The sequence below is a fragment of the Parasteatoda tepidariorum genome, chromosome 9 (assembly GCF_043381705.1).
Source record: "Parasteatoda tepidariorum isolate YZ-2023 chromosome 9, CAS_Ptep_4.0, whole genome shotgun sequence".
Classification (NCBI taxonomy): Eukaryota; Metazoa; Arthropoda; class Arachnida; order Araneae; family Theridiidae; genus Parasteatoda; species Parasteatoda tepidariorum.
The window spans coordinates 57229570-57250795 of NC_092212.1; the positions used below are offsets into that span (position 1 = coordinate 57229570).

The 21226-nt window shown below is 27.3% G+C and overlaps 2 protein-coding genes across 4 annotated transcripts in view; one reads left to right on the forward strand and one right to left on the reverse strand.

Moving 5' to 3' along the window:
* Positions 1 to 229: 229 nt before the first annotated feature.
* LOC107442317 (low density lipoprotein receptor adapter protein 1-A) lies at positions 230 to 12944 on the reverse strand. The gene is made up of 7 exons (XM_016055852.3): positions 12727 to 12944; positions 10237 to 10382; positions 7072 to 7184; positions 5121 to 5328; positions 3393 to 3539; positions 1450 to 1490; positions 230 to 1326 (listed from the first exon to the last, which is right to left on the reverse strand). Exons 1-7 carry the CDS (start codon positions 12791 to 12793, stop codon positions 1176 to 1178), a joined length of 873 nt encoding a protein of 290 aa, XP_015911338.1. The 5' UTR covers positions 12794 to 12944; the 3' UTR covers positions 230 to 1175.
* Positions 12945 to 13018: 74 nt separating this feature from the next.
* Positions 13019 to 21226, forward strand: part of LOC107442312 (serine-protein kinase ATM) — an 88106-nt gene continuing 79898 nt past the window's right edge. For 2 of the 3 annotated variants that reach the window (XM_043051168.2, XM_043051170.2), the window contains exons 1-5: positions 13019 to 13381; positions 16127 to 16211; positions 17746 to 17910; positions 18846 to 18972; positions 20738 to 20902. In XM_043051168.2, coding sequence (XP_042907102.1) covers positions 16137 to 16211; positions 17746 to 17910; positions 18846 to 18972; positions 20738 to 20902 — 532 coding nt within the window. In that variant the 5' untranslated portion in view covers positions 13019 to 13381; positions 16127 to 16136. Of the gene's footprint in view, positions 13382 to 16100; positions 16212 to 17745; positions 17911 to 18845; positions 18973 to 20737; positions 20903 to 21226 lie in introns of all 3 variants that reach the window. The other variant, XM_043051169.2, reaches the window with a different exon arrangement.

Sequence of the window (21226 nt, forward strand, 5' to 3'; positions counted from 1 at the left end):
TTTATTAATTTTGCTATCACCTTTTCATGATAAAAACAGTGGTTCATCACTGTCTCATACTTGATGAGATAGTGAAAATTGGTCAGTATGTACTTCGTATTTATATTAAAATAACAAATGCAAATTATATTTCTGAAATTCAGTAAGAAATTTAGAAATACTAGTTATTTATTTCTTAATAATAGATGCAATAAATAAGTTTATTAAAAAAAAAATACACACACAAAGATTAAGAAATTGCACTATAAAATTTATTGGTACAGCAATATGTTGTAAACAGGTTTTCATTATGAGCAAAGATATGTACAAGTGTACATGAATACTTGAAAACACATTCAACAGGTATAGAATTTTCAAAAGAACAAGCATATAGTACAAAAGGTGTAAATATTATTTAACAAAAAAACTAACAGATATTCACACAAATGCTAAGCGAAAAATTAAATTACAGTGAGATTCAACAAGTTAGATATTTTGGCAAAAGTTTTCAACAGTTAAAAGGATGACTTAGATACGCTACTCAATATACAGTATACATATGTTCAATGTAATATGACAATTTCAATCATATAACTTTAAGCTTTGAAAAGATGCTTATCCAAAATATAAAAGCTAATCTTGTGCAAATACATTTTACTCTTAAAAATATTTGTTTTTTTAATATAAAATTTCTTTTTTAAAAAGACATTTAGGTTGCAACATACTGAGCCAACTATTCTGAGAAAATAGATTTCATATAGTTGTTGAAAATTTAAAATGAATACCAATACTTTTTTGAGTAACATACATAATGCAAATGTAGACTTTAAAAACAATGAAGTAAAAAAAAAAGTAGATTAGAACAAATTAATAAGATAAAAAATGCATAACATTAAAAATAGTTAATTTATATTAATTTCTGGTAAAACATTAAAAAGAAAACTTGGAAAAATGTCTATTTAAAAGATCAGTTAAGTGAAAACATAAACACTATCATACAGTTTCGTAGCAGACATTGCATAACATTGAATCTCATATACTTGGAACAAACATGAAAGCCCAAGTCAAAATAATATAATAACCCAAAAAACAATTTTTCCACTTTGAAGTTCCAGCCAATTTTTTTTAAAATAACTTTTTTGTTTTAAAAACAATACAAAAACTTCAATTCATCATCAAAATAATATTGAACTTGATTACAATAAAAGATATTCATCAAATTGATCATCAAAGAAACACTCTTTCTCAGAAACTTGTCTTTGATTATTAACAAACTGCTGGATACTTTCAAGCTCTTCCGCTTTCAACGCATATCCAAACATAGGATGCTTTCTTGAATGAGCTAATCTAAAAAATATTAGTATAGGAATGAATAAAATTTAAAGTAATTTTCATTTTTAAAAAGTTACTTAGCTTGAAAATAAATCCACGATTAGATATTTAAAAAGAGAAAAGTATAAATTTACTTACTTTGAAAAGCTGTCATCTAAATTTTGATCATTTTCAAACCCCTAAAAATGAAAAAAATATAGTTAATAAAATAACAAAAATAAGAGCTCTCTATAATCTTTTAAATCTAAAATAAATATTATAAAATCGAAAGTCTGCATACAAATATATGACAACTCAAGAATGTCTGTGCATACGAGTCTTTTTGTTAACAAATATTGCATAACACTGGAGTGGTTAATGTATAATTGCCTTTTTCAGCAAACAAGTAAAGCAGCAAAGAGTAGTTTTAGTACAATGTATAAAAAATGACGCAAATTTAACTTTTCTAATTATAGAATGTCTTCACTGACTGATGTAGCATTCTTTTCTTACCAACTAGCTCACAACTTTTTCCTGTTACATTAAATTGCAATATTTAAAAGACATGTTTTTATTTCAAAAAGTAAAGTTAAAGAAAGAGCATTTTTACAAGATGCATTATAAAAAGAAGCAGAGAAATCCTACAAAAAAACTGAAGTATTAGATTAGAACTCTCTAAACTCAAAGATCAATTTTGATATTTTCAAAAAATTTAAAATGCAATTTATTTATTTATTTTTTTTTTTAAAGATTTGGATAAGGAAATCACATTTTAATAGCCTCAATGATTACAGATGTGGGAAATATATGCTAAGATAGTTAAAAGCTTTTCCCTTTATTCAATTTTAAAATGTATACAAAAATAAGATTTTTTTGTCCAGGCTTTAGATTTTTTTTAAAAATTTATGGCAAAAAACTATACTGAAAAAAAAAAAAATTAAAAAATTGATTAGTGAATGATTTGAAAAAATTAAATCATTAAAGCTAGTATTCCAGTTGACGTATATAAGTTGCCATATCCAGTTGACGTCCTAATATTCCAGTTGAGAAAAGAGTATCACTACTGAACATTTTTATGGATTAAAAAATTAGTGATTTTTTTGCAAGATGGAAATTTATTGTTGTTTGGAAGATTGGCTCCCTTGAGCTCTAAGCAATCACTCCATCCTCAGCTGTAAACATTAAAGTGATTGCTTTAAAAAAAATATTTTCTCCTTCAGAAAAAATTGTCCAAAATTAAGTTTTAAACACACAAATTTTTTACTTACTGTTGATAACAAATAATTGAGAATCTGCAGTATACACAATATACTTTTTATGTTATACAAAACAATTTATAGCTTAATCTTTTAACACAAGGAATGTTTCGAGAAATGAACTTTAGTTAACAGAAACCTTTCAAATAAGTAAGATTTTAAGAGCAGTAGTATGTTCAACATAACTTTAATTGTTTTGCATCAAAAGTTTAATAAATCATCAATCGAATATTTTAAAGAGAGTTGAGAATTTAAAAAAATTTTTTTTTTTTTGCATCCTATAAAGTAATAAGAAAATACTAGGATATACACCCTTGTGCAAATTAATGGAAAGAATGTTTTTTTCCCGTGCTTTTTAAAGAAGATGTTTCGGGGTTGTTTCGGTTACAATGGGGTTGGACCTTTGCAGCCTATTGACGGTATGATGCGTTCTGAGCAGTACATTACTATTCTGGGTAAAAAAGTCGCTCTAGAGTTGAAGAAACGATACCATGATGGAACAGGGATTTTTCAACAGGGTTTAGCTCCTTGCCATACGTCCAAAATTGTCAAGAAATTCATGCCTGAGAATCAAATTGGGACATTGGAATGGAAAGGGAACTCTCCGGATATCAACCCAAATGAGAATCTCTGGGCCATATGCAAGAACCGCCTATTAAATATGGACTGTACAACTATGGAGAAGCTAATCACGGCGTTAATTCATGTGTGGTACAAGGACAATTTTTTTTCGAATAAATNCTGTAAATTAAAAAAAAAATTATACAGTTAAAAATAACTTGATAATCAGTTAAAACATATCACTTAATATGATGGTTGAAGTTAATATTGAAATGAGTGTATTACCCATTTTTTCATTGTTTGAGATGCAGTATGACCATCCATACTAAGGTCTATTAGAGCTCCTTGATCTTCTGAACAGGAATTTCCATTATTACTGTTATTGTTACTGCATAATTTGATATTATCATCCACTTTCATGTTAATCCTTTCCTGTTAAAAAAAAACAAAAAAAAACTGCCATTTTATTACAAATATCAAATTCTGCCAAAAAATTAAATCAGCTTACAATACTTTTTAAATATCCCAAAAATACTACTCAGTCGTAAAAATATATAATCATAATTTTTTTAAAAATAAAGTAAAGCATTCTCACAACAGCTCTTTGTGGACCAGGTAGAAGGTCATGTAGATTAAGGCTCCATAATTTTGTGACCAACAGCATAATTGTGGTAATGTGGTCAGCATTGTGCACAGGCCATCTTTACTTCCCAGAGAAGCAAGTACTCATACATATGAAGCTGGAAGGGGCTTCAAGATGCCACTGGAGATCGAACTCTAGTTCTTCCCAATGATAGTTCATTAACTACTGAATTATTACTGAATATATATATAACAGAATTTTTAATAAGAAGAAACTGTGCTATGTAAAAAACTAAATAAAAAAAATTTGAGGAAATTTTTTCAGCGTAATTCTTTTGATGAAAGTTAATTTAATTGATCTAGGTATGAATTTGATTAGAAGAAAACACTGATCCATATTATAGGCTAAGATACATATATACTATATATATATATGGGTGATTCTCACGAAATATGACAATTTACAGTCTCCAAGATCTAATACTATACTACTAAAACAACTTTTTTTAATAAATAGCATTTCTGTTAGTATTTTAAAATGACCTTGTAATAGCATTGACTGTTTTGCATATTTAAAAAATTTAATTGAATTTCAAAATGTCATCTTCCTGGTATGTCACAAACAATATTTCCAATGATAACTAGCTTCAAAACTTCCCATAAATTTTTCAATATCCAATTTTTTTTCCATCTCAACTGCTGTAAGCATTTCTAGAATAATATATGCAGAGGGTATTATTCACAAAAACTTCATTAAATTTTTTTTTCTTCCCCCGTCAATAATTTGTTTGCCACAAGAAAATCTGCCATTTTCCTGGCTACTTTTATTTAGTGATTTATTATCAAAATAGATAGTGCCAGCAATCAAAATCTTATGTTAATAGATTGATTAGAATAGCATCCTATCTGAACATGTCTTGCTGCAGGAATAAAGAACTAACATTATGGTTCAAAACCTATTTCAAAATTTTTTCAAGGTGAGCAGGTTTTTATGTTGTCATTTTCCAGTCTTCTTGATTAATAACATAAACTACAGAGATTTACCTGAGTTATTTCAAGAGATCCTGTTGTTTTCTGCGGGTTATAAACATCTTAGGCAGAAATGTTAAATTAAAGTAAAGTTAAATGCTATATAAAGGCAAATTGTTATTTTCCTGGCTTATGAATGCCAAGATATTGAAACAGTTACTAGAAATTTTTTTAAGCAGTTGAATGTAAAGAGAGAAAGCAAATATTAACCTAGCTGTAGAGAGCAGGGTTGGCGAGCTGTAGAGAGCAGGGGGCGGAGCCCTCTAGTATATATATATTTGCAGATTTGTTTTTATCATATATTTCGTTTTTGATATAATAACCTATTGTTATAACTTACATTACAGCAATATAATTGTACCAGAAGATTGTGTCAGTTATAACTAAAGTAAGCACACTTACATCCTCATTCTGACTAGATTTTTCTTCTTTAGAAAGTTCCCACAGTTCATATGCTATATTGAAAGCTTGTGATATTGTTAATGCTGCAGCCTGTGCAACTTTGCGCTTAGAACACAAAAATGCATGGCACTCTAAAGTTTCATTTTTATTCGTTCCTATAAATGCTACAACTCTATCATAATTTGCATCTGCAGAACAAAAGGAGATCCTAAAATATGTAAAGCAAAAATATAGAATTTGATAAAATAAAGATAATATAAAAACAATCATCAGAAAAATTCGAAAGTTAATACATATTATTCTTAACTATATGCATTAAATAGATTTTTGTGTTTAAACATAGAGTTCAAAAAATTAATTAGTTTTAAGCTATTAAGGGGCTTGGTGCGAAAAACAAGGCACACTCTGATTTGCAAAATTTTGGTGAGAAGCACATGAAATAAAAAAAAAACGATAGATTTATGAAGTTCAGCACACATTTTTAGCCACCCTACTATACCTAACAAGCACTCCAACTTAATCAAATGTTCTCCTCCCCAAGCAATTTCTAACATATTTGAACAGGCTATCAATGCCAAATAAAAGTTTCACTACCTGTACTTGCAAGAATTTTTTTTTATCACAGTTATCAAGGTCAAATTAAAAGATTGCTTTGTCGGAAAACTAAGACAACATGGAGGAGATTGGCTGGAGAAAAAGAATGGGGAAATAAGTAATGGAAAGACAAAGGGTTTTGGATACTACGAATCATTCAAGATAATGAGGAAACTTGTTCAGCATAAGGGCATATACCTATGTTCTCATTTTCATAAAAGAAAGTGAGGATGGCTTGTTTCTTTTGGTAAACCAAGAAACCATGAATCTTAATGCTCAGTGGTTAAGGCATTAATATCAAAACCCTGAAAAGTCATGAAATAAAATTTAATAATATATTTTTTCTTAATTTTAATTTGTTTATTGTTAATTATTTGGTCAAAGTTGCAATTGTGCTGACATCTGTCCTTAGAACAAAAAGATAAGAAATGCAGTTATTAAAAGGTATCTAAGATAAAATATATTTCAGAAACCTATTTTTGTAATCAATTCCTAAAATCTATTTAATTAAATTATTTGGTTTCATTTCTTGTTTATCTTTCTGATGATTAAGATCATTAATATTTTCAATCAACATCATGTTAAACATGTTGATTTTGTAATTTTACCAATTTTAATTGTGTTAAATTAATACATACTTGTTTAACCTACCCCACAAAAACGAACATTTTCAACTAAATTTGGGGGCAATATAATTATTATTTTGTGGTACACAGGAGAGGACTGACTTTATATTTTGACCTAGTTCTTGCTCAAATTGAAGCAGCTGCTATGCCCAAAGTTAAAAAAAATAAAATTTTTTCTTCAAAAATTGGCCTAACCTTGTTTTTACACTGGGTTCCACAATTATATACATAAATTCATATGAATATTTTGTAATTATTTTTAAAAAATATACAGAGGAAATTCTATACATATTTGAAAGTCATAATTGTAAGCAAGTATTTTTTTTATACAACATGCAGATTTTTTTAAAGAAATTAAAGAAAATATTCTCTGCAATGATGCTTTCGTCTACTTAGAGAATTTTTTCAAATTTCACTTTACTATAGCAACCAAAGAGAAAGTGTTCTTTATTAGAACAGAGGGAAAATAAGCCACAAATTCGAAAGTTTTCAAAAGTGCTTGCAATAAATGAATTTGGAATTAAGTTTTAGTAAAAAAATAAAAATCACCTGTTAGAATTAGTTTGTGATAAATTTTCCAATCAATTGAAAAATAAAAAGCTATAATGTTAAGATAAATTTAATAATTTTTTTTAATATAAGGTTGTATGCCAAGAATACAACAAAAAATATTTTTAAATTAAAAAAACAACAATAAAATGTAGATAAAAGTAGTTCTGTACTATACAAACCTATAAATTGAAAAATCTAAATGCTTTTCACCAGTACTAAGATCTCTTGTTAGAATTCCTTTTGGATTCACCATAAGAGCAACTCTAGGTAATTTCTTAGCATTGGATTTAGCCTTAAAATGGAAAAAAACCAATAAATAAAAGTTTTTCCAAGCATACTTTTTCATTACAAAAAAAAAGTATACAAGAAAGACTAAAATTACAGTTGTAGTAAAAATTATTTATTAAATATTAACGTTTACGGAATCCCATAATTTTTAAAATATAATGAAATCTACTGCAAAAAAATATAATTATTACAGAACAGCTTAATCATTTTATATCCCGTGAATTAGCACATAAAAGCAAAATAAAAAAAAATTCTAATTTATTTTACAGCTGTTTAAAATAATTTAAAAGTTTGTTAAACTATTTGTTCCACAAATAACCTGAGAAACTTAAACGAACAACAGGAATTGCTAAGTAAAATTTATATCTTTAAAAATAATCGACACAAGGCCTATAAAATTAAGTCTTCATAGCAATTAGTTGGAAAATTTTTCTTAAGACTATCAGAAGAATAGTATGAATTTATAGGAGGTATAGTGTGTATGCCCTTCAGGCTAGAGATTTAAAAAAAAAAAAAAAAAAAAAAAAAATGATATGAAATTACTTTGTTTAAAAATGTTTTAGAAAAAGAATTAAGCAGACTATTTAATATAAAGCAAATTTATTAATTAATGATACTTTTGTTCAATTTTTTTTTGTTATATTTGTTGCTTTGAAAGAGTCAAAATTATCAGATTTAATTACTACATTACAATTTATAGCAAGTTTTTTTTTAAAATTTTTTTATTAAATTATTTATTAGAAATAGATGAACAGCAAAAAGAAATTAAATAAGATTAAATTAAAATTTAAAACTAAAAATATATTCATGAAAGAATTGACCACACAACAAATTTTATTAACATGACTTAGTACCACGCCAAGATGGGGTTTTGGGGTGTTAAAACCATTCTGAAAAATGAAATTTAAGTTTGAAATCATTTGCTAATTGATCAGAAAAGAAATTTGATTCCCAAGAAGATGCTCATGATCATAAGAAATGTGATAAAGTAAAAATAAATACATATAAAAATTTTCTTCAAACTTTCAGTAATAAAAAAAGAAAAATTTTTTTTAATGTTTGCAAAGCTTTTTACTTAAATCTTCATGTATCAAGTGGTAGTAGTAGTATCAATTAAGAAGTGCAGCAGTACAGAACAGAAAGAGCAGTAGCAAATTTTTTTTTAACCTTCCGTTAGTCGCGCACTTGTTTCTGACATGGTTAATCGCGTTGCACCTATGAGGTGTTTCTGATTTTTTGAAAGCCAAATGAAATTTAGCCTAGTTTAAATAGCTAATTGTTACCAATTTAAGACTCTTTAGAGAGATAAATATCAAAAAACTTATTTAGCGAAGTACCGAAGATAAATTTTTCTTGCTCCCGCGTCGGATCTCTTCTTCCATCACAAGATGTTCAGCCAATTGATGCAAGAAGGTTCTGAGGTTTTTCACTCCGTAAATATTTTCTGTGTATATAAATTGACCATTTATGCCTGCTACGTTGAGTAGGACAGAAAATGAGATAAAATATACATATTTAATTCATAAAAATATTATATCCATAATACTTGCGTCAGTGGTCGCGCTGCACCAGAGGGGTGATTTGAGCGGTTCCAACTCTCCATCGACATGTTCTAAGGTCGGTTTTACCCGGACATTTGAGTAATCCAAAGTTAGGAACATAACATTAGACTCGACCCCTGGAAAAATCTATTGACGGCAAAGGAGGTGGAAGTGCAGTAGGGATGCACCTGTGAGGTGCGCGCGTCTAACGGAAGGTTAAACAAAAGAGCATTATTTCCAATTATATTAGAAAATGCAATAAGCTTTAGAAAAAAAAAGGTATAAAGCTGATAAAAGAAAAAAAAAGGACAAAAGTTAAAAGGGTTAAGATATTTAAGCAATATGAAGATAAAAATTCAAATTTTGATTAAAAAAAAAGTACTAGATATATTCAAAACTGATCTACTCATTTGTTTCGTATTAATTTATAAATGTTATTCTGTAATTTTAGTTAAAAGCAGTTCACTGTATAAGTTTTCTACTTAAATTATTCTATACTGAAAATTTAGACATTAAAACTAGCAATTTCAATACTCCACCCAAAACAATTTGCTGGATGGGCCACTAACATAACATAAATTACAAAAAAAAAATTCTGTAAAAAGCTACTAAGCAACATAAAAAAAAAAAAAAAAAAAATCTAGTTTGCAAAACAAAAAACTATATTTTTCATTTTATTAACAGATTTCAGAAAACATTCTATAATTGGTCCTGGTATTTTAAATAGAAAATTTCATAACAGATACAGAAATTGTGTGGTGTTTAATGATGTGGATGACTACAGTTTTTGCCTTTTACTATAACCATGTTTTAAATGAACATCATTTGTAGCTAATTTTAGCCAATACACAAGCATTATTATACAAAATCATAATAAACAGATAAAAATGAACAACTAATTAATCTTCACTAATCATAATTTGAATTAATAAAACCCAACACTCCTTTCTCTACAGCTGTTTATATTCTCCTACAGCTGTTTATATTCTCAGTTTACTCCTTTCTCTACAGCTGTTGTTTTGGCTGATATTCAGCCAAAAGGACTTTCTATCTCCAGCTATAGTCATCACTTCAGGGCAAGTAATACTTTGATGCTCTGGCTAGGTACATGACTAATCTTTTATTTCTGCTTGAATTAATAGAGTTGAAATGTGACACAAGTTATACTTTTTAATTTTACATCTTTAATGGCAATTGTTTATGTATCATTTATTGCAAATAAATTGAGGTGCATAAGTTTAACTATATACAAATCAGTACCGTAACTAGACTCTCGAGTGTTGCAGAACAAACATACAAAATCCTTCGATCCTTGGAAATATGACATGTAATGAAATATCTTGTAAACTAGAAAGTATTTTAAGGGCTGTGCCATTTATCACAAAGGTAGCTATGTTCCTGATAAAAACAATCAATAAAATTTTTAATGGTAAAATTTTTTAATTTTGGTCCATAAAATTTTTTAAATAAAATATACAGTCTAAATACATGAAATTTATTATAATTTTTTTATACCATTGTAATAACTGATTTGATAGCATCGGCTGTTGCTTGCTGATCATTAGGCTCATCCACTAACGTACTCCCAAGATATTTCACATAAAATGTAATTCCATCTAACACAGGCTCTTTAATAGAATCATCCCACTGCTCTGGTAGCTCTAAAAGTAAATTTAAGCCACAAATTAGGACATAGAATTGTAATTTTCAAAAAATCCAGAACATATTAGTAATCATAAATATTATTTATATTTAGTATGTTCAAAGAATCTTTATACACTACTCCACATTCTTTTTATGCTTACTCAACCTTTAATAAACTTATACAAAAAAGAAAAAAAAATAAACTAACTAAAAATAAACTAAACTTAGTGGGCTGTCGCGCCACTGAGTTAATTTTTTTAAAGTAATTAACTTATTATAAGATAAAAAGCCTTTTCTATTGGGAAAGAACTAAGAGTATAATTTATAAAGCTTTAAAGAAATTTACTCAACATGACTAAAAACTTGTAATAACTATTAACTAGTCCTGCATTTTTGGCAGCCCGGGACGACTGTCTAGTTAGCCTACCTCTAAGCACTGCTTTTGATTCAGTACTACGAAGACTTCAAATTGGAAAATATAAAGTTTTCCAGAAAACTAAATTTTCTATTGATTCATTATGAAATAAGAATTAAATTAATAAGTGACAAAATAAAGTGCCCCAGACAGATTTAATTATAACTCAATTTTAGTCTTATTAAAAAATAAATAAAATTAATACATCTCCTAATGTAAATCAATTTTATATTATCCTTGTTTCTTTTTGAAAATGCTTTACATAATTTCGGGAATCTACATGGTAGGTATTTATGTATATTTATATTCAATGATGAGCATTCCAGAAAACATTTTTTTCGAAAATCCCTACTCTACTTAAAACGCCTACAAGATAATATAATAGAAAAAAATGAGATTAAAAAATATACACTCTAATTCAGTAATTCATACTAAAAAAGTGACTTCTTCAATAAAAGATGAAATAGTTTTTATCATTATTGTCCATATAAATTATATCATTTGACATAAAAATTAATTCTAGAAAAATTTTAATACATACATACTTGAGCAAAAATTACAACTTTAGTATCAGATTGCTAATTGATCTCTTTATTATAAGCTTATAAAGTTAAAAGAAATTTTTATAGTAAAAAGAAAAAATAAACTTTTACAATAAAAACTAATATGTCTAGATAATTTAGAAAAAATCATTTACATAACAGACTGCAATGTAAATGATAATGTGTATAGATGCACTGTTATTAACAGTGCATGTATACACATTATTGGGAACATTTCTGTATCGTGATCTGTGGCGCTAACAGCAATCGCCAAGGAGCTAAATAGATTTTAAACTTGCAATTGTTTTTTTTAATAAAGCATGTAGACTTTTGCCCGGGGGTGGTTATTAGTTATACCTTTAGAGTTGGTCCTTTTTTGTGATGTTTTTTTAAATTTCTCTCGAGCCGCCACCCGGAAGTTGCCAAGACTTGGTGATTATTCTGCCACAGAACACCATACAGAAATCTTCCCACATTGTTTACAAGGTATGAAGACAAGAAATAGAAAAAATAATTTTTTCTTAGATGGATTTAACCAACAATGAAGACAACCACAAGGTTCGGCTGAAAATAAGGTGCTTGATGATTAAGAGGTTGTGGCTATTTCTACTCTATTCCAGCATCACAAGGCTCCTGACTTTTTAAGAATGTTTGAATCAATCTAAATTAACCAAGAAGAGTTTTTTAATCAATTAAATCAAAAAATTTACTTAATCCAAAAATGACAGAAGAGTTTAAAATAAAATCAAATTATAAAATTTATTTAAATTTTTTGAAAGAGACTATAAAGATTTTCTGAACATTAAACATTGTCACTTGAGGAGCATTTTCTATGCATTTAAGAAATAATGCAGATCACTGGTATAACTCTCATAGAAAATTTTTTGTTTATATATTTATAATACTTATGCAACTGTTCCTATTTTTCGAAGTCAATTAAAACAATAATATTTGCCTATTTAGCATAGACTTCATCATATCCAATAAGAAGCTTATTTAAAAATTTTTTTGCTGAGTTTTAAATGATTAAGAGAGAATTTCAAAGTATACTAAAGCAATATATCACAATATTAGAATTAAAATATTTTTTAAGACGTAAACATTTTTATGTCTTAAGATGCTAATACTTCAGCCCATACATAAAATCATATGTATGGCATTATTTTTGCACATGCTTAATTGCATATGTATAAATGTTATAAATAAAGGGATAAATTTACCGCAATGTTCAAGTATTACGAGAAAATTTACATTATTACACAAACATATATGCAGAATAAAGAAAATTGACTACTGTTACACCAATAATAAGCTAGAATATAGTGGATAAGATACACATTCAATTTCAAAGAAACTGAATATGTAATGAAAAATTCAATTCTAGTAATATAAGAATAAAATTACTTTTATGCTTTAAACGTCCAAAAAGTCCAGATGAACCAACACGCACTGCTTTTAACAAAGATGCCATAGTATTTCCTTAAGCAAGATTGATACTTAAATTTCAAACAAGAAACTTTTAAGCCACAATACCGGTACAACACTGCTTTAAAATTATATTATAGCTTCAAAGCGGCTCATCAAAACTCAATAAAGTCTAAATTTCCTATAAAAAGCATGCTATTATGATTAGCGCCCTCTTTGAAAATTTTAATTACTTTTCGGAGGTTAAGGTTTTATGATGAAATCTCCAACTGGTTTTAAACAACGGTACAAAAAAGTGAAAGCATTATTTGAGTGCGTCATAGATTCATAAAATATGATAAGGAAATTGTTTATCTTTTTATAATTTTTTTTTCGATACGGAAAGAGAGGATGGGACGAGGTTCAGTTCTTGTTTCGGTTTCTCACTGTTTAGAATTGCATTTTGAAAGATGGCAACGAAATAAGAGAAAAATATAAACAAATGAATCCAAATTATTTGTTCAGGCGGGAGCCTGTTGTTCATTTAAAAAAATATTTTTGTTTTGAAATTAGAATTGTTTTTTATTGAAAACTTTATATAAATTGCCATGCCGTCAAACAAATTTGTTTCCAGATTATCATAGAGGTGGAATCTGTAAGTTAACATTGTCTTTTATTAAGTTTTTTATTCGTATTAGTATCTTACTTGTCAAGCTAGTTTTGCTTAAAACTGAAGTTTTTTAATACTGTCATTTAGATGTACAATTTTTCTTCTATCCATTCAATATATTTCTATTAAAAACACTTGATAAATTGTCTTCTTACTTATTAAGAAAATTAATTGCGTCATGTTTTAAATTCAAGATTGATTTGAATTAAACCTTTAGGCTCTCCATAAAAAACTTCCTGTTCTAAAAGTAAAATCAGTTTATCTACATAATGCATTGTAATAGCTTTTGCTATTCATATATCTGTTTTTAAATCTCTTATTCCCTATTTATTGATTTGCTAAATTTTTTTAAAAAAAATATTGAAACTATTTGTGGTATGTATACTTTCGTATCAGTATCAGGAGATTTCCGTATCGTGATCTGTGGCAGAATAATCTCCAAGTCTTGGCAACTTCCGGGTAGTGGCCTGCGAGAAACTAAAAAAAACAACAGAAAGGGACCAACTCGAAATGTATAACTCATAGCCATCCTGTTGCAAACATCTACATGTTTTTTTTTAAAAACATGTAATTTTGCAAGTTTAAAATCTATTTGGCACCTTTGCGATTGTAGTTGGCGCGACAGATCACGATATGGTAATATCCCCGGTTCAGTACCTTAGCCAAAATAATCATCTAACTCTGTCGTGTCTGTGACACGCCAGAAACTAAAAAAAGCCCATCACAGATACAGATATAATAGACGGGTATGACTTTATCTCCAGGCAAAACCTCTTCATTTTTTTAAAAAGTTTTTGCAATTTTAAAATTATTTTGGGCATTTTATCGATTGTAATTGGTGTGCACAGGTGCCAATGCGAAAGTTTCACCATCACGAAGGCATCTTTTCCCTTTCTTACCGGAAGATTTTTGTGTCAGCATCAGAATATACGCCAACTTTTAGAGACTTATGGAGTAATTCTAAAACACCACTGAATGAGACCAACTTGTAGTATGTGACTCGCAATTACCCTGGTCAAACCACAATGTATTTTTTATTTTTACTTCTAAATCCCTTTGGATGTTATTGATTTCATGAACAGAGGTAATAAAACAGAAATATCTATTTCCTCATAACTGTAGAGGTTTAAATATATTTCTTATTTAGGGGATATTTTCATATTATTAGTATCTTTTCGTGAAAGTTTCAATCACTAAGGCACCAAAGAATTTTTGTATTTGCTAAAAATTTTAAGAAATGTGTAATGTAATAGCTTTTCTATTGTTACTATCCGGTTAAGGACAAAACTCAGTACATGTACCAATACTGGTGCATGTACCAATACTGTAATCTTCTCTTAATTTTTTTATTACAATTGAAAATTTCTTACTGAAAATATGTTTGGAAAAATTGAATTTTCATTCTTCATTGATTTATATGAAATGAACTTTAAATTTAAAAAAAGAATATCTTACACCACTGTTATTCAGTTTGACTATAGTCATTTTCAAAAGGGTAGTGAAAAAAAAAAAAGCAACCTGACTGATCAAATTGTAAAAGTGTATCGAAACTTTAAAAAAAGAAATATTAATATAAATATATATGCTTTTTATACAGTTTATCAAATTTTTTTATTTTTAAAGCTCATTGAAATATATATATTTTTTAATTTCTATAATACTTTAGTAAAATAATTTTTAAAATATTTATCATCCTTAAACATGTTATGGGGTTTTAAAAATTTCTAATATAGGCATAATCATTGATAAAAAAATTAGTTTAAGCTCTGTTGAATAAATAGGGTTTTAAACTATAAATAAATGATTAAATGTTTTTAAAAAGTGAAATTTTAAATTCATTAATTTAAAATATTTTTTATTGATTTTTTAATGTTAACCCATGGTTGCAACTCTTTAGTCCTGGGGACTGAAATCAGTCTTGAGAAAAAAATCAGTAGACTAAATTTAATTAATTAATATAATTTTCCCATTTGTATTTATTTAAATATTTTTTAATTATTTATTTTTATTTTTTTTATTTAATTATTTTTTATATTTATTTTTGCTTGCTGTAAAAAAAAAAGGAATTTTTTTTAAATTACATAAATTAATAAATTCCGAGTTGATTATGGTATATGAGCCGTTATACAGGTATATTTTGAAATCAGTGAGCTATAAATTTAGAAAAATTCTGGTAAACAATGCTAGACCTAATTAATTGGTAAAATAATAAGTTCAGTCTTGAAATTTTTTTAGAGTGGCACCCATGTGTTAACCTTTATATGAGAAATCTATATTTGGGATATAAGTAATGTAATATAATAATGTAGATAAAATACATTAAGCTTGAATAGTCTATGATGTAGAAAGTGTGCAAATCTACTGGATGTATATCAAAACAATCCAAGTCTTGGCAGTACAGTTTATGTTTGGAGTAGGTGCTGGTGATACTTGCCTTCTAATACCAATGTAGAATTCCTCCTAAAATTGTAAATCCCACAAATAACCTGCAAACTTCCTGGCTTTTGAGATAAGTATCTTACCCCTAGGTAGCAATTAAAAGAAATTACCTATTATTTGTGCAAATCACATTATAATGCTAATTATACCTATTATCTCAAATTTTAAAAACAGTGCCTTTATCTTTATGACTTAGTTTACATTAGTTTAAAATTTTCTGTCTTGATATTAGTTTGTCTTTTTTGATTACTATTTTTTATTGCAGTTTTTTATAAATTTAGAATCTTACAGATTTCCCAGCATGGGAGATTTTATTGAAGTAAAGTTGCGAGATTGTCTTCAGCAGCTGATAAATGGTAAAGCAACAGACCGTAAAGTAAGTAAAACACTGCTTTTTGCCACTTTTTATCATGACTTTTCCAGTTTTTTTTAAATATATCTGTATCTTATTTTTTTAAATAAAAAATTTATTATAGATTTAAACCAAAAAAAAACTTGTCTTTATGTGAGGAAGATAAATTTTGCTAAGTCTAGGAGTTTTAGTCTTTCCCCCAGATATCCATTTAACCAAAGCATAAAAAAGGCACAGAATGATTGACTGAATTAAGTGTTATAGCTCTAAATTCTAGTAGCTGCTGTAATTCTAACTTTTACTAAATTTGATCGATAGATTTAGATTTTGTACTTGATTTATTTAAATATTGAATTACAATGGAACATTAAAATACTAAATTAATCATTGATATTGTACTCACCTATATTTTAAATTTTACAAATTAAAAGGAATTTTTCTTTTCCCTTGGTATTATCTTCCTTATTTGTGTTATACAATTAACAAAATAAGAAATTTGTACCCTAAAATACTTTTTTAATAAAAATATAAAAATTTCATTTACAAAGTTCACATTCTGGGAGTTAACCTTAAATATGTTATTTAATTAACACAGGAATTAATTACAAAATGAGAAATAAAACTGTTTTTTTGTTTGTTTGTTTAAAATAAACATATTTGTTGGGACAGATTCAGATTTCTGATCCTGTTAAATATGAAAGAAAGTTCTTATCTGTAGTTAGGGACCTAATTAATTTAGATAGGTATGTTATCTTTTTTGATTTGTGTGATTTGCTCCTTTTAGCCATATTTTTACTTTAATGTGCACAGTTTCATTAATAGACTCTACCAGTTGCACCTATAAACAAACTTTACTATCCAAAATTAAATTCATTTTGGGTTTTATTTTAGGTTTTAACTTCACCTGTTTGGGTGAGCATGCGGTCTGCCGCACTACTGAACAGGGTAATCGAATACTGCATCATTCTGTGTGTTTGTACGCCATGACTTAGAATTTGCACATATTTTTTAATCAGATGTAATCATAATGGTTTACTTTTTGTTAAGTTGTGTTGTTATTATGTAAATTATGTGACAGTTTAAAATAGACTCTTCTTCAGTGTTTATGCTCATTGGAAAATGTTTGTGTTTCTAATACTGTTTTTTTTTCCCCAATCGTCTTTAACATATCATCATTTTTATTTTATGTGTTACCCGTTTGATATTCCCCATTTCTATTTTGTGTGGTATTTATCATTGAAGCAATGGTTGCATCATCATACGCATCTGAGTTTTGATTTATGTACAGTTCAGCTGGCCCTTAGCATGAACCATGCATAAACCTCACTGTTACTGTGTTGTTTTGGTCATTCTTTTTTCCCATGTTTTTGATGAAAGTGGCAAGGCAGAAACCCAGTTAATTAGGTGTATTCCGTGTAACAGGGTTTTGCTAAAGAGAGAGTGGTCAATGTTTTGTTTTGTTATTTTTTGCAAATATATTTTGCATGTAAACCGTAATTCATTTTTATGTCTTTATATTAGTGCTATCAATAGATTATTTTATTCTTTTTCATTTTAGAAACAAGTTGATGCCCTGAAAAATTATTTAACACAAGCTGCATACACACAATATTTAACTAGAAGTTCCACCTTGAAAAGAAATGCTCCTAATCAACCCCATCATGGTTCCATTCTTATTACTTGGAAGATAGTATTTCATAAAATTAAGTCATACCTAGAACAAGTAAGTTTTAGCTGGGCTACCGATAATGGGAGGATTTTTGTACCAGTAGCTATGCTAAAGTAATCACCAAATTTTGGTGAATTCCGGATGTTGGCTCGCTAGAAACTAAAAAAAAAATAAATTACGGTATGAGTCCAACTAAAAAAGAATAATTCGTAGTTATCTCCAAAGCAGTACAGAATTCTTTTTACAAGTTTAAAAGCCCTTTGATGCCACAGCAATTGTAGTTAATGCCAACGGGTCCAGATACAGAAATATTCCTTCTATAATCTATTTACAGGGTGACAAGAAATGAAATATTGAAATATTTTTATTAAAACATATTGCAATGAAGATATGAATATGTTAAATGAAATATTTTTATCAAAACATATTGCAACTAATTTTGAAAGAAATTGTGTTTCTTTAGTTACAAAGTTCTTTAAAAACCAAAAAATAGATCATCCAATAAGGTTCAGCTTTAACACACAGAGGTAAAAGCATTCAAGAGTGAAGCAAGATCTTATTTTCTAATTTCCGTTGAGCACAATAATAACTATCTTTTTTACCAGACTTGGATCCAACGTATTTTTTGGTTTGGTCTATCTTGGAGGTAAAAGTTAATACTGAATTAAATAAGGCTTTGGCATGCCTAAAAAAATCATTTTACGTGAAATGCAAAATATTTGCATATAGCTGTGTCCCATGGTAGAAAAATTTGTGGTATGTTTATAGCTGTGCATAAAATTGGTCATTTTGAAAATTTGTAAATATGTTATGGATTAGAATGTTTATCATGTTATTTTAATAAGTTAAGTTGGGATGTCTTAATGAGCTTTTAAATAATGATGCAACTGTTAATGTATCCTTATTCTGTATTTTATTGCAGTATTTGTTTAAAAATTGCTAGTCTCTGTGTAAAACTTTAGATTTTGAAAACAATGATATCTTTATAGGAATGCAGACAACTGCAAGAAAGAGAGAGCTCCAGCTCTCTATCTGATGCTGTGCGAAATAATATAAACAAAGAAAAAGGAAAGTGTTTGAGCTTGTTTCGTACTTTCATTAAAGCATTACACTCAAGTAAGTACAACTAAAGTTTTATTTGTGTTTATTTGTTGCAAACAATATGCAATTTATGTGATATTATGAGGAAGTGTTTACTCTTTCTTTTATTTTTTATTGAATAAATAAACAAATATTGTAATTAATTTTATCAAAATATTTTTAATTTTTTTAATCATTTATAAAATGATTGCTTTTTTTACCTAACTACTTATGATAATGTGGAAGTCATGTTTTTGAATATTGTTGATCAGACCATACTTAGGGAGTGGTGAACTGAATGATTAATAAAGAAAAGGGGGTGCTTAGAACTTAAAAAATGCCGTTCAGTTCATGAGTTTAAGTTGATTAAATATTGAAAAATGGAAGAATTTGTAATATTTTACTATACTATTACATTGCAGTATAATTTTTATGTTATTATTATAATTGTATTTCGTGAACATTAACATAACAAATTTAAAATATTTTATGTTTGTAATATATATTTCTTTATAGAAATTCCTGGGCATTTTGTAACAAACCATGTGAAGATTCAGTTAATCTATTTTGCTTTGTCCAAGGCTGCCAAAACCCTTATATATTTTCGAAAAAGCAATATTTTTTAAGTTTTGTTTCTCAGAAACTATTTGACAGATTTTGTTTAAATTTTGTATTTACATAATTTAAAATTGCATTTACATTAAAATTACAAAAAACTACATAGTTTTCAATGATGTAAAAAATTTTATGATCTATATGTCAATTTTTTTTTTACCATAATTGAAAAAAATATTAAATAATTATTAATAATAATTTTTTATATTGATATCTTTGGCTAAAGGAAGTTTTAAAATTGTGAATAAAAAGTTTTATAATCAGCTTAAAATGTTTTGATGTATGGCAAAATATTTAAAAAGTGAAATTAACAATAAGGGGCCCACATTTTCAACAGTTTTCCAGGCAAAAATAATGGAACCTCTTTTTTCAGATTGGAGTTTCTTTTTTTACTCTGATAGTTAAATATCCAAATATGTTAAAATTAAAAGAGATGTTTATTGAAAAGAACTTTTTGTGCCTGATTTTGTAATTTAATTATTAATTAACACAATTTAATTAGCATATTTAAGACTAATCTTTTAAACTGTTAAGACTGACTTTTGATATGCAAAAATCCTATTATTATAACAAAAAAAATTTCTGTTTAATATTTGTCTTTTTTGGCTTAATATGTATTTTTATAACTAAATTTATTTTTATTCTTTCATTGATTCATCTCTTGGCTGATCTATCTTTCAATTAATGTCATGTTCTCTCTTTTATCTTAATATGATAGTTTTTGAAAAAACATATTAATTATATCTCATTACAAATATAAAACTGTATTTTTTCTTGGGGCATAAAACTAACTAATCACTAATTTCTTAGAATTTTTCATTCTAATTATTAGTTAAACTAATTAAAACTATTTATTTCTTTTCCAGTAAGATTTTTTCTCTATTGCTTTCTCCCTTAATGATACAAATATTTCACCTGTTCGGTACAAAAAAAAAAAAATTCTTTTACAAATATTTAGGAAAAATAAAATATTTTTTTTAATTATCTGAAATGATTTGATATTTATCTACTGAAACAATTTCTTTGTTTTGATAATATTTGTTTAGAATTTACTTGCTTAATTTTATGGCACTATTTTTATGTTAGTTTTGTAAGGTTTGTTTTCTACCTGTACAATTCATAATCTTTCTGTACAATTCACAATCTTTATATATTGATTGCCCAATCTTTTTGGTTTTTATTGCAGATAAGCAGTATGATATGGCTCAACCTATAATGGACCACATGTTGTCAATCTTTCAAGAACACTTTACTAAAGTTTCTTTTGGGTTAGAATATTCAAACATGTTATTAAAGTATATTTTGACTGATCCTTTTATGTGTCAACAAATTCCCGCTACAACTTTTGATGGTATGATTCTATGCATTGAATTTGTGAATATTTTTTACACTCATATACCTACATTGTTTTTCTTCCATAAACATTTTGCTATTGTCCTAGAGGTGGTGGGTAAAAAAAGTTTAACTGTATAATTTTTTTATACTAATTAAAATGGCAACTTTATATATATAAAAAACTTTACCAGCCTCTTAACAAATTAAATGCTGTGTTTTACCATATGTGCTCTTAATATTTATGTCATTTATATTGTTTAAATTATTGTTCCAGCAGGGTTTGGAGTAGCAGCTCGAATTGCTCCAAAATCAAATTTCTGCTCCAGCCTGCTCCAAAATG

Bases quoted from the DNA above. Each gene is read 5' to 3' on its own strand.
- LOC107442317 (XM_016055852.3), bottom strand. From the start codon at position 12,793: ATGGCATCTTTGTTAAAAGCAGTGCGTGTTGGTTCATCTGGACTTTTT. The intron at 10,383-12,726 runs GTAATTTTATTC...ATTTACTTTTAG, and splicing joins TGGACGTTTAAAGCATAAAA to AGCTACCAGAGCAGTGGGAT. The intron at 5,329-7,071 runs GTTTGTATAGTA...TACATATTTTAG, and splicing joins TTAGATTTTTCAATTTATAG to GATCTCCTTTTGTTCTGCAG.